Below are 12,451 nucleotides of genomic sequence, written 5' to 3'. Positions count from 1 at the left end.
CGGGGAGGGGGGGTGGGGAAGGGGCTACAGCAAATTTGGGGGGGCTACAGCTCCCCCCTCCAGTGCCATTGCTGCCTACCTCAAGCACAGCCTGGCCCAGCTCCCACTAGGAAGGGCCTAGCGCTGCCCTGACCCCAACTCGCAGTGGCAGCCTGCTGTTGCCTCGCATGCAGATCCAGGGGACATGCCCCCCCCCATGCCCTCCCAGGGTGTGTACAGTGACAGGATCCCCCCGCAACCCCTGGACAAGCCACTTGAAGCTCCATCATGTGCTCTGCCCTGGCTGGACAGTGGCTGCCCACAGGGCTCACCACAGGGGCCTCGATCTGCACCTCCATGCCCCTTCCCTCCTCCCTTGCCCCTTTCCCTACAACAGACTTACCAGCCAGATGCTCCTCTACATGCTGCCCAGCTGCATAGCGGCAATTGAATTGGTATTGGCCAATATAGCTCATTAAACATCAGTTACCAGTATCTGCCCAAAAGTTCTCTATTGGCACACCCTTACTGATCTCTGTTACTGCTTTGTCCAAGCATATTGGATTGTTACAATGCTAAATATAATATTTGGTTCTTTATAAAACATCCTAAATCAAAAATGCTCACATATCAATATCTGAAGCTCTCTAACCCACCAACATATATTTATTTACTTGTCTTTATGTAGATTATGTTAAAAGCTGCTGGGAAAGGTAGAAATAATACTATATACATTAACAAAAACACATTCCCAGCTATTTTGATGTTTTATCTCTTTCTCCAAATCAAGTATTCCTCACTTTGCACGTGCAAGCTATAAGAGAAAGATGGGCTCAGGAATGCACCCGTTTTTTTTCCTCTACCTCTGTTGAAATGAATCCCTAATTCATGTTTCTATCTACTGTCCCCATGACTGTTGTAACTATCTTCTATAGACCCTCCAAGTATTAACTTTCCAGACTGAAAGATTCTGTTATCTGTCTGAAGAATAAAGAAGCACAACAATATCAACTTACTTAAAGTAATTATATTGCTCTTTCATGTACCCACCACTGCATCTCATTTGTTTCAGCAGTATGTTAAAAAATGGCCTTTATCTTTTTTAAAACAGTCCTTTATCTTAACTTTTTGTCTCCTTGTATGGCTTCTGTCATCTCTGTTCCCTTCGACAGTGTCACCTCTAGGACTGTTATAGGTGCCACTCCATTATATTCCTGGGCAACCTCAGAATTCAGTCCTAAAATTGAGGTGTACTTTTTGTATTTAAACCTCTCATGTTTGTGTTAAAGGAAACCTAACTTAGATGAGAGATTTAAATAAAATTAAAACGTACACCTCAATTTTAGGAGTAAACTTGCTGGGATTGGGTTAAAACACTTTTATGAGAGGATTATTATAGCTATATATAACTATATGTATGTTATATTTATATTTTGAAACTAAGAGAGAGAAAAACTAGTTTAAAAATTGTAATTGTATTCATTCAATTAAGAGAATGGATAGTACACGATCATTTAGGTTGGAACATGAGCTTTTTTCATGAATTTAAGTTACATTTTTCTTAGATTTTGAAAAAAGTGACTAAGACTGCGTATAAAAATAAAAACTGCATTGAAATACTGAGATAATCCATTTGAGATGAGCTGAGCCAGTCAAAGACCTTAAGAATGATGAGATCTGTATGATGATCAGTCTTCTTAAGTTAAAAAATAAAATACTCTACTTTAGATTTTGCCTTTTTATTGAACTTTGTAGTTGTGTGGCCAAAGATGCTACTCTTACTTAAAAGAAAGTTAATAAAAACATGATAAATTAGTATTACGGGAATACTGGGCATGTCTACACATGCTACATGGGGCTGGCAGGGGGAACTGGGGCCACAGCTGGGCTCTGGGGGTGGGGGGAGATACCGATCTGCTGATTGGAGTGCAGGGCTGGGAGGCAGTTGCCCACGGAAGAGGACAGTTCCCTTGCCCCCACCATGCTGTCTGGGCTGACTGGGACCAATTTGATCCCAGTCAGCTGTCTACACGTATGCTACTGCATAGTAGCTACTGTGTGGTTAATCTAATACCTGTATCTATAGGTAGTAGCCAGCTGCACAGTAGACTAATTTACTGTGCAGTAAATACTGCACACATGTAGATGGTGACACTTTACTGCTCAGTACATTAGTTTACTCCACAGTAAAGTGTCTCATGTAGATGTGTCCACTTAGAGCAGGGGTGTCAAATTCATCAGGCACTGTTGGCTCCATGAGTGGCATGGGGTCAGTCCCCAACATACCTGATCTGGTGGCTGCTCCAGCCAGTCTGGGACTTGTAGTGTGTATGACATGGATCTGTGAGTGACTGGAATGGATACTGTGTGTAGTGCAGTGTGGCTGAAGTAGCCACTGTGCTGTATTTATTCCGGCAGTTCTTTGACTGTGCCACATGTGGTGCCTACTCCAGCCAGTCTGTGACCCACTCTGCATGTGCTGCCTGTGAGCACCATGTGCCGTATGGATCATGGACTGCCTGGAGCAGGTACCATGTGTGGCGTGTCCCCCAGAGAAGGTGTTGCATGTGGCAAAATCCAGCTGGGATGGAAACTGTGTGCAGTGGGGTGGCTGCTTTGACTGGACTGCTCTGCATGTGGCACCTGCCCAGCAGCTCCAGGACTGCAGTACATGTAGCATGGGTCCCAGACTGGCTTGAGCAGCTGCTGGATTAGGTATGCAGAGGACGAGGGGATGGGGAGAGGGTCTGTGGGCCTGCCCTTGCCTATGGATTGGCACCCTGATCAGACCCAGGCAGGGACTGGATGTTGGGGCTCCGTGGGTTGGATCCATCCTGCAGGCTGTATGTTTGGCACCCCTGACTTGGAGGCTCCAAACAAGAGCATCAACCATTATGCTAATTGTTTTATTAAAATGTTGTTTTCTTAAAACATACAATGTATGTCTTACAGATGCAGATCTTATAAAGATATATATAACCAAGCTTGCTGACCCTCCATCTAACAGTTAACATTTTGTAATACTTTTACAGAGTTTCTGATTATTTAAGTTAGTAGATGCTCAGAGATGTTAAAAAGTTCTTTCATAAGCAGGTTGGCATTTCATTTTGAGTGCTTTTATACACAGACTGGTCCTTGTGCTGAAAAATATAGCTAGGCTTCCACTGAGACCAACGACCCTCTTCATAATTAGCATGGAAAAGCATAACACAGCAGCCCTAGATTCCACATCAAGCTTTTCCTAAATTCCATGGCTATTAGGTCAGGCTATTACTATGCATTACCCTTCATTCTCTTCCCTTCTCCATGGACTCATAACCACTGGTTTTGCATTAACTTAAGCTAGCGAGGGAATGACGATGCCCAGATGAGTTGTTTATGCAGCTTTGTGGTATATTACTGTCCTGAGAAACAGCCTGTGAAAGCTGTTTACAAACTTCTCACCTCTTCTGGAGAGTGCAGGGAAGGAAGCTTTGCACTCAGCTGCAGGAAGTGTGATCTTGGAAGCTGAGGAGTTGACTTGATGAAGTTGTAACAAACTAATTTTGCTTTGCTCATGCAGGAGAAAGGAAGTTCTTAGCAGGACCACATAGAGAGTATTTGTAGAGGTCAAGACCTTAGGATCTAGGCAACAGAATTAGGCCTTTGAGTAGCATGACAGAAGTATTATTTGCCAACCATTTCTACATGTGGTGTTCTCCAGGCAGCAATTCACACACGTCTCTTTTTAGCTCATCCTGTTCCACAGCTGTAAGCTCCTCTCAAGATCTAACATCATGACCTTTTGCTATTTAGTTCCAGGAAAGTGAGGGGAGTGTGATCCATTGAAAGTTGGAGAACAAGAAGCAATTACAGACAGGTCCCAGCTGGCCAGGAAGATTGACAGAATGATTGTAGTAAATAGTGAAGTGTATGTCAAAATGCTGAATTCCATGATATGAGAAAATACCAGATTTATGACAAAGTCAGTTACCATGGCAGGTCCCCATTTCTGGGGCAAGTTAACTAAGGAGGACTACCTTGCACTCCAACTTGTCAACTGCTGCAGTCAACTAATTACATGTTTTCAGGTTTGAGAAATCCTTCTACATAGAAGTTATATCTATACACGTGCACTTTACTGTGGAGTTGACTAGTTAGCTCCAAAGTAAAGCTTCACCATCTACATCTGCACCCATGTTAGGGTGCAGTAAACTCATTAACTCTGCAGTAGGATAGTACTGTCAAGGTCAAGTAGTATCCTATGGTGGAGTAATTTATGAACATGTAGATGCTGACCAGGACTGGCTGGGGCATGAGGGTGCCCCAGTAGTCCCTCTGCTGCTGGAGCCCGGGGCTGACCCCCAGGCCCCGTGCCAGCTTGGGGCTGCTTCGCCCCAGCTCAAAGTGCTGTGGTCCTGCGTGTATATGCAGACGGTGTACTCAGGAGCAGCTGACTCTGGCACAAACTGCACTGGAGTTTATTGCTCCTCACTAACTGCATGTGTAGATGCACCCAGAGATCTCTTATTTCATAGTTTACATCTATCAAAATTAGCTTACAGCTGCTATTGCTTTTCTTTTTATCTGTTACTGGATTTCCCAAGTAAATCTGAAGGAAATTTTGTGTTGTGGCATGGAGACCATCTTGCCCATAACCTCCAATACTTGCCAGCCAGAAAAGAACCTTTCTGCCAACTAAAATGCTCATATTTGGCTTCTTTGACTTCATGAATAAAATTGCTCTAAGAGATTTTTTTTTCCATTAGAATGGTAGTGACAATCCTGCTTGGAAATAGTTTGGAAATGCTTTAAAAACCAAAAGAAAAAGACATGGGTAGTGTGCAGCCTGCAATTGATTTTGGCTTTAGAAAGACTGCTAACTAATGGCTTGTGGGACTGAATGAAGAACCAGCTCTGTTTCAGATAAAGATTTCTCTCTTTAAAAAAAAATAGAATGAATTCTGAAACATATTTTATTTTCACTTCTGAGTTCATAAGCTGTTGAACTGAGCCAGTAGCAGGGGAGAGGAGATGAATACAAGTTGTGAGTTTACCCAAGTGGCTTTGAAGGTAATCTCTCCAGTGTGAATTTAGTTTTGTATTCTAGAATTGCTTACCTTCAGCACAGTCATCTGAGGTTGAATAAAAAGTGGGGAAGACACAAGGCTGCTGCCTAGATTTATTAGACCTGAGATTTAGTGTAAGAGCAGTGTATCCTCTCACCTTCCTTTTTTTACCAGCAAACTGTGCTCTCTCCCTTTTCTTAATTGTCCTAAATTTTCCTGTTAATATTTTTCCCACTGAGTTCCGTAACCTACGTCTTCTATGTATCATATAGTACTTGTATTTTCTGGGGTCTTGAGTCATTCTCTCCTTCCTAAAGTCATTAAGCCTAAGCTTTTCTCCTTTGAGACATTGTGGCAATGTGTGTTTGTTTGCTTTCTTCCCAAAGACTGTGAAAAGTGAACTTGTGAGGACCTGACAGGGTGCAGGAATTGCCAGACCAGATTAATGCATTGATTCATCTAGTCCACTGCGCTGTCACTGTAAGGCCAGTAACAGATGCTTCAGAGTAAATGGAATAAGCTGTAGTAGATAACAGGACATCAGTCTGCCAATGGGTGTTCCCAAGGCTTGTCAATTACTGGCTGATTTATGCCTTGAGATATGATAATTATATTCCATAACTCTGCTTGTGGTGGTTGATGTTATCTGTCGTGGTGTTCACTCTTTAAATTCCTCCAGTTTTTGCAATATGCGTGTTTTTTTTAAATTAAGCCAGCTATTGAAACCTATGATTAAATGAGAGTCTTAAGTTTAAAAATCTTTAATAGGGGTTTTGCTCTTTTTGCTTTGGATTAAGTCTTTAAAAATTTAACCATACAGACTCAGACACTAAAGGTGCCTGTACACTTGTGAGGAGGCTGCTCTGATGTACTGTGATTACAGTGCATTGGAGAAGACTCAATCAAGTCTGCTGGAGCATGCTAATTACCATGCCCCCAGCAGCCTCTGCATCTCGAGTATCAGTTAAAGCGCCCCTGCCCCATTTTGAAGCGCAGGGATGCTAATACACAAGATGCTGTGGGTGCTTTAATTAAAGTGTCTCTCAGAGCTGCTCTAATTAAAGAACCCCCCCCCCCCCAAGCATATGTAAAAATGCCCTAAGAGGCATAAAAAGAAGTGTGTGTGTGAGTAATGATTCTTCTTTAGCCATATCTCAGGATTTTGTGGCCTGGACTTAATGACCTTTGAACCCTTGAAGTTGGGAATAAATCCTGTAAATACAGAATTTCTTTCTTTTTCCTTGTTACCCTCTCATCCTAGATGAGGATGCAAGGTTTGTTGCAGAGAGAAGAACATGGCATTTATTGTGAGGACAATTGAAAAAAAATTCTGTGGCTTACTGGGAGTCAGATCCTTTGTTAAGCCTAAGACTGTTACCACCTGCATTTATTCTCATTGGTCATTATAATGCAGCAGTAGGTATGCAGATTTGTTCTTCTCCTGCAAGTGACTTTGACAGGAGAAATTATGCCTAATTGATTACTATGGTAGCTAAATTACTGTACATTGCTGTTGTGAGGAAACAATTCTGTCTTCATCAAAGTGAGCAGCTGATTTGCTGATACAGGGTTGGGTGTGCCCAGTGCATTTTACCATATTTACTTGCATGCCATATGCATCCATTTCCTAAAAATAAGCATTCCCAAATTGGGATGCATGTTTTAAGTGGGGAAACTGATCTTCTGTGCCAGAATAGATAGAAGCATGAAAATGCTATTTTGCAGAATGGCTGCTACCTTCCCTCTTAATAAGCAAGCCTGAGGACCAGAGTCTAGCATTAACCCTTTCATTGCTGCTCTCAGGTTGCTGGCAGAGAGGGTTTCTCTGGTAATGGTAAGTGATTTTCTTTATATGTTAGTTCTCTAGTGAATCTCTAGTGCTGCATTGTGGCAGCTGAGCTGTGACTTTCATAAAATGAAAGCAGGTACAGATGTTGGTGAAATTCTTCCTCTGAGTGATTCTGTGGATGGTTTTTTAGTATATCACTTGCTATACAATTTTTATTTATCTCACAAGTGGGTCTTCAGGTCATCAGACACTTTGTTGTGAAGCTACTTCGCTTCTGTCACAAGAATTCCTCTCAGCATTAAGTAATTTGACATCCTGAATTATTGGTTTCAGGGTATAGGGCTGAACTGTCTTAAAATGAATTAATTACAAATCTCTAATGAGGAAAAAATAATATTAAATAAGTATTCCATTAATTAAAAAGTGAATTATTGGACCAACTGTTTACGAAGCGCTTTCCTGAATGTAAATTGGTAAGAAATCTGTTGACTAGTGATTAGATAACTGTACTTCATTTGGGATCAATTTCATAAGTTTATGTCAAATGTAGTTTAGGTAAATATTCCATCACAGCTTGAAAAATTGCAAGTGGCATCTTTCTCTGGCATCTTTCTTTACCTTCAGTCTGAGTAACAACTAGTCTGTCATTTTGACCCCCACTCCCTCAAACCCTAATTTATTATTCTGCAAAGTAAACCCTGCCATACATGAATAGAAAATAGTACTTGCCCATGTCTGCAGGGAGTGCAAATGTTGCCACTGCTTTTAAAGGTAGAAAGAAGTAAGAGGCTGCCATTACTAAAAATGACTACTGAGAGAAGTCCTCCAGTGGAGGACTCTGCATTAGAAGGGATTGAAGAGAGAATATGTATGATTAATAGATTCTGTTGGGGAAATAACCAGCGTTAATGGGTTTTTTTTGTGGGGTATAGGGGTATGCAAGGTGATTGGAGGTAATTCATTAGGAACAGTTTTGCTAATTTTTATGGTGGGTAGCTACATTATTGACTTAGGATACATGCATTTGGGCTGCTCTTAACTAGAGGCATGGATTTTAGTCAGCAGGAAACTAGCATCTCAATCCGGCAGGTTGAATCCAACTGGCAGGAGCTGGGATGGAAGTGGGATTTGAGGATATGGCTGTTTCAACCTTGTGAACAGATTTTTGTCTTTGGGTGGATAGTTGGGTAAATTTTCCAGTCCTGTATTACATGACTTATTCATAAAGTGCTTTGATCTTGTCTGATCCTAATATTTTTTGTGTCTCCTTTTCAGTCCAAGGCATGGACAGCTGTTCTAAATATGCTCATTCTAGATGGTGAATCAATCTATAGTCTGATTTCTCATCCCATCTTGCTGGTCTTAGCCAGAGTAATCCTTGTGAATTTACGACAGAAACTTGCAGCCATTCAGGTAAGGAATAAATATTTGGAAATGGTGATTAAAGCTATCAGTTGCTTCCTACTTCTCTATCTCATTCAGTCTGGGGTTTTTTGGGGGTTCATCTTCTTTTGCTTTCATCTTGCTTTCAGATGTCTTCCTCCACAGCAATGTTTACACACAACAAAGCCACAGACTGCAACAGTGAGGGAATTAAAATAAAGTGCCGCCTTTTCTTAAAGATAACTTGGAATATGTAATAAGAAATACTGAGGGGAATTTCTTTTGGGGCTTTCTGTCCTCTGAGAGATGAAGACACTTTTATAATAGAACAATGACTTCAGAGACTGTTTACAATTTGCTGTTTTTTTAAAATAAAGAATTAGGATGACATTTTGAGGATAGGTTTAAACAGACTATATTATGCTTCTGCTACTGCATACAGTAACCTTTCTGTTGTATAAACATTGATGTTGACAATATTAGAAGTTGCCAATATTCTCTTGCCCTGGATATATGCTGCTTTTCTTTTAGACAGGATGGGTTTACATGTCTTTTCCCATATGTGGAAAAAGGGCCAAGAAATTCCTCTTAAGTGATTTTTTGACTGTTTCCTAGCTCCTCCTTTGGCACATGGAGAGTTTTGCAATTATGTGGGGAACACTGCTATTCTCTGTTTAGCTTTCACATGAAAGGCCAGAGAGCTTTATCCTCTTCTTTTAAAAGGAGTTTTTTGACTGTTTACTTCCTTTGTTTTAGCTTAGCAGCAGTCTGGCTGGCAGAGAGAAGCTGTGGGAGTGGGCAGGCTTTTAGAAGCAGTGCCTTTGCTCCAGTGCTTTGCAGTTGATCAGGGCTTGGCTGGAGATCAAAAGGCCACATTGTCTGTCTTTGTGCTTAGCTGGCAACCACTGTACCCAGCTGTGCCTTTATATAGGGTCTGAATTAAATGGTGTGGGACACAGTCTGGCTAGTCTGCACTTCTGGAAGCCAGACGCTCCCTTCATTCTGTCTCTCACTCCAAATGAATGCTGTTTGGCTCCAGGTACCAAATCAGTCAGGGGGACAGAAAATAATATTGCTGTGAAGACAGCCTTTCCTACACTTACTTAGACTGGCCCATTGAGTGGCCACCTCTTCCCCAAAGTTTATTTAACTCATGCTTAGAAAATGTGGTTGAACCTAGTTTTAAATACTAGTTCAGGAGCAATAGTGGTGGAAAATCATTTGCAGCTATGGATCAGCTTACCAAAAAAAAAAAGCCAGCTATTCTTTCTCATGTAAGTTTAAGTTGACGAGAAATCTCTGAATATCTTAGATCAGGGGTGTCAGAGATCTGGCCCATGGTGCTAGCTCCACGTGAGGTCAGTCTGGAACCCCCTCCTCTCCCTTCTCCTCCCCGCACATGCCTGATCTAATGCCCCCGGTGTCAGCTCTGGCTGGTCTGGGACATGAGCCGCATCTGCTCTACCCAGTTTGGGGCAGGTCATAGAATCATAGAAAGTTAGGGTTGGAAGGGACCTCAAGAGGTCATCTAGTCCAAACCCCTGCTTAAAGCAGGACCATCCCCAACTAGATCATCCCAGCCAAAGCTTTGTCCAACCAGGTTTTGAAAACCCTTAAGGATGGAGCTTCCACCACCTCTCTGGGTAACCTGTTCAAGTGTTTTACTACTCTTCTGGTGAGAAAATTCTTCCTATCTAACCTAAACTTCCCTTGCTGCAACGTGAGACCGTTGCTCCTTGTTTTGTCATCTGCCATCACTGAAAATAGCTTAGCTGGATCCTCTTTCGAACCCCACTTCACATACTTGAAGACTGCTATTAAGTCTCCTCTCAGTCTCCTCTTCTCTAGACTAAATAAGTCCAGTTCCCTGAGTCTTTCCTCACAAGTCACATCTCCCAGCCCCTTCACTATTTTTGTCGCCCTCCTCTGGGCTCTCTCCAATTTGTCCACAAACCCAGAACTGAACACAGTACTCCAGATGTGGCCTCACCAGGGCTGAATAGAGGGGAATAATAACTTCCCTTGACCTGCTGGCAAAACACCTACCAATGCAGCCAAGGATGCTGTTAACCTTCTTGGCAACTAGGGCACACTGCAGGCTCATATTCAGCTTATTGTCTGCTGTAAACCCCCAGGTGCTGTGTGTCCTGGGGGGTCCCTTTGTGTGCTGTGTGTCTTGGGGGGGGGGTGGTCTCTGAACATGCAGTGCAGTTCTGGACCAGCCATATCAGATGCTGGATCTGGCATGTGGGGGTCCATTGGTCTCATGCTGGATCCCATAATTAATCTGGCTGGTGTGGGACTGTGCCACATGATGTCTGCTCCAGCTAGTGTGGGTCCCATGCTGTATGCAGCACCTGCTCCCACACTGGCAAGAGCAGGGGTTGCTTGCTACTGATGTTCTGATCTAGCCAGAGTGGGTGCCATATGCAGCACAATCCTAGACCAACTGGAGCAAGCTCCACAGACACTGGATCTGGCATGCAGCGGTAGGAAGGGGGGCCAGTGCAGGATTGCCTATGAACTATTAATTGGCCACTCTGTGGGTCAGATGAGTTTGACACCCCTGCCTTAGGTCTTTAGGATTAGTGCATTTGCAGTTAGCACAAGATAACATTCTGAGAAATACAGCTTCTAAAACATTAACACAGTGTTTTTCACAGACACCATTGTGTGAGTGGCTAAATTATTTAAAAAAAAATTAAAAATGATCAAAGAAAATTCTGAAGACATCCAGCAATCCTCCAAGCTTGCTAAAACAAAGACTCTACCCAATTCAACCAGGTTAACTGAAATATTATAAATGTGATCCCTCACATTGAAGATTTCTGTGGCAAGAGAAAATTTTATCACTTGAGTTTGTAAACCCCATATACAATCTCAGTTACACAGCTTTGAATTAGTTCAGAAATGAATATCAACTTAGTTTTCTTTAAAAAGCATATTTAAATTGCCTTAGGGTTTCTATACAAAGTAATACAAGATAAGACCTGACCTTCTAAAACCAGGTCTTCTGTTTGGGTGCCTTTGCTTTGTTCAGCTTGATAACATAAGTCATATTTCGTTGCCTGTTAAAGCACATAGTATGATCCTTTCTGATAGCTCTTCTCTAGGTACATTATAATAAATTACATGTGATTGATTTAGACTTCTTGTCTGCTTGCTGGGCAGTCCTTTCAGCCTGGATTGGTGTAAACATACCTGGATATAGGGTTTATTGTAAGATAATTGCTATACATTTATTGATAGCAGAGCTCTGCAACACCTGTTGACAGATACACTGTGGGGAACGATTAGAATGCCAAAAAAGCAGGTAAGCACTAAGGACTTAGAGCCATTTTATATAGAGGCACACAGTATTTATGGATGGTAAACTTTGTGACTTCTTATTGGTAAAATTATGCTATCTATGGGCGTGTCCAGATGAGCACACACGTGCCTCTTGCCCTGTCTCAAACCCCTTTGAGGTGGGGCAAGAGACATGTGTAGAAATGAAAAACTGATCCCTGTGCTGCAAGTTTGCAGTGCGGGGAGAAAGTGAGACCCCTGGATATCCAGGGGTCAAACAGAAACCTGGGGGGAAAAAAACAGGTCAGGGCATGGTCCCAGAGATGCTCTGGCAGAGTGCCGGTGTCTCTGATTGGCCCTTTCCCCAGTCCTGAAGCATGCTGCCTGTCCATGAGGGACAGGCAGTGGTGCAAGCTGCAGGGACCTGACCCGGTTTTTGCCAGGTGAGTAGGGGGTTGGGGCGCTAGAGGAGAGGGGAAGGGGACCTTGGGAGGCTGGAGATAGCAAGGGAACGAGCAGGGGCTGGAGACAGCCCCAGAGGAATTCCCCTGCTGTCCCCTGCTCTCCTGAGGCTGGAGGCAGCAGGGGAATGTCTCTGTGGCTGTCTCCACCCCCCTGCTTCTTCCCCTACTTGTCTCCAGCCTCGGAGATACAGCAACTTGGTGATAAGATGCCCCTGGTTTTTGTATTGGCTTTAGATAGAAAAGGCAAAGAAAGGATCATTTCCCCTGTTTTAGACTCATAAAATCCTCGGGCTGGAAGGGACCTCAAGGGTCACCTAGTCCAACCACCTAAACAAATTCAGAATTTGCTCTTTCTAAGCCACCCTGGGCAGATCCCCATCCGCCTTTTTGAATGCCACCAGTGAAGGGGATTCCACATACTCCTAGGTGGCTTGTTCCATTCTCCTCCTGTTCTTACACTTACAAAATCCTTTTTCTGGTCCTGTCACCCTGGGCCCTCT

At 42.9% G+C, this 12,451-nt stretch overlaps 1 protein-coding gene across 1 annotated transcript in view; it reads left to right on the top strand.

Annotated features, from left to right (window-relative positions):
- TTC27 (tetratricopeptide repeat domain 27) overlaps positions 1-12,451 on the top strand; it is a 303,716-nt gene that overhangs the window by 23,382 nt on the left and 267,883 nt on the right. Inside the window, exon 4 of the mRNA XM_019527431.1 lies at positions 8,092-8,229. Coding sequence (XP_019382976.1) covers positions 8,092-8,229 — 138 coding nt within the window. The remainder of the gene's footprint in view (positions 1-8,091; positions 8,230-12,451) is intronic.

The sequence above is a fragment of the Gavialis gangeticus genome, unplaced genomic scaffold (assembly GCF_001723915.1).
Source record: "Gavialis gangeticus isolate Ggan-Ray unplaced genomic scaffold, GavGan_comp1, whole genome shotgun sequence".
Classification (NCBI taxonomy): domain Eukaryota; kingdom Metazoa; phylum Chordata; order Crocodylia; family Gavialidae; genus Gavialis; species Gavialis gangeticus.
The sequence above is the reverse complement of the archived record's forward strand: the minus strand, read 5'-3'. Positions and strand labels throughout refer to the sequence as shown.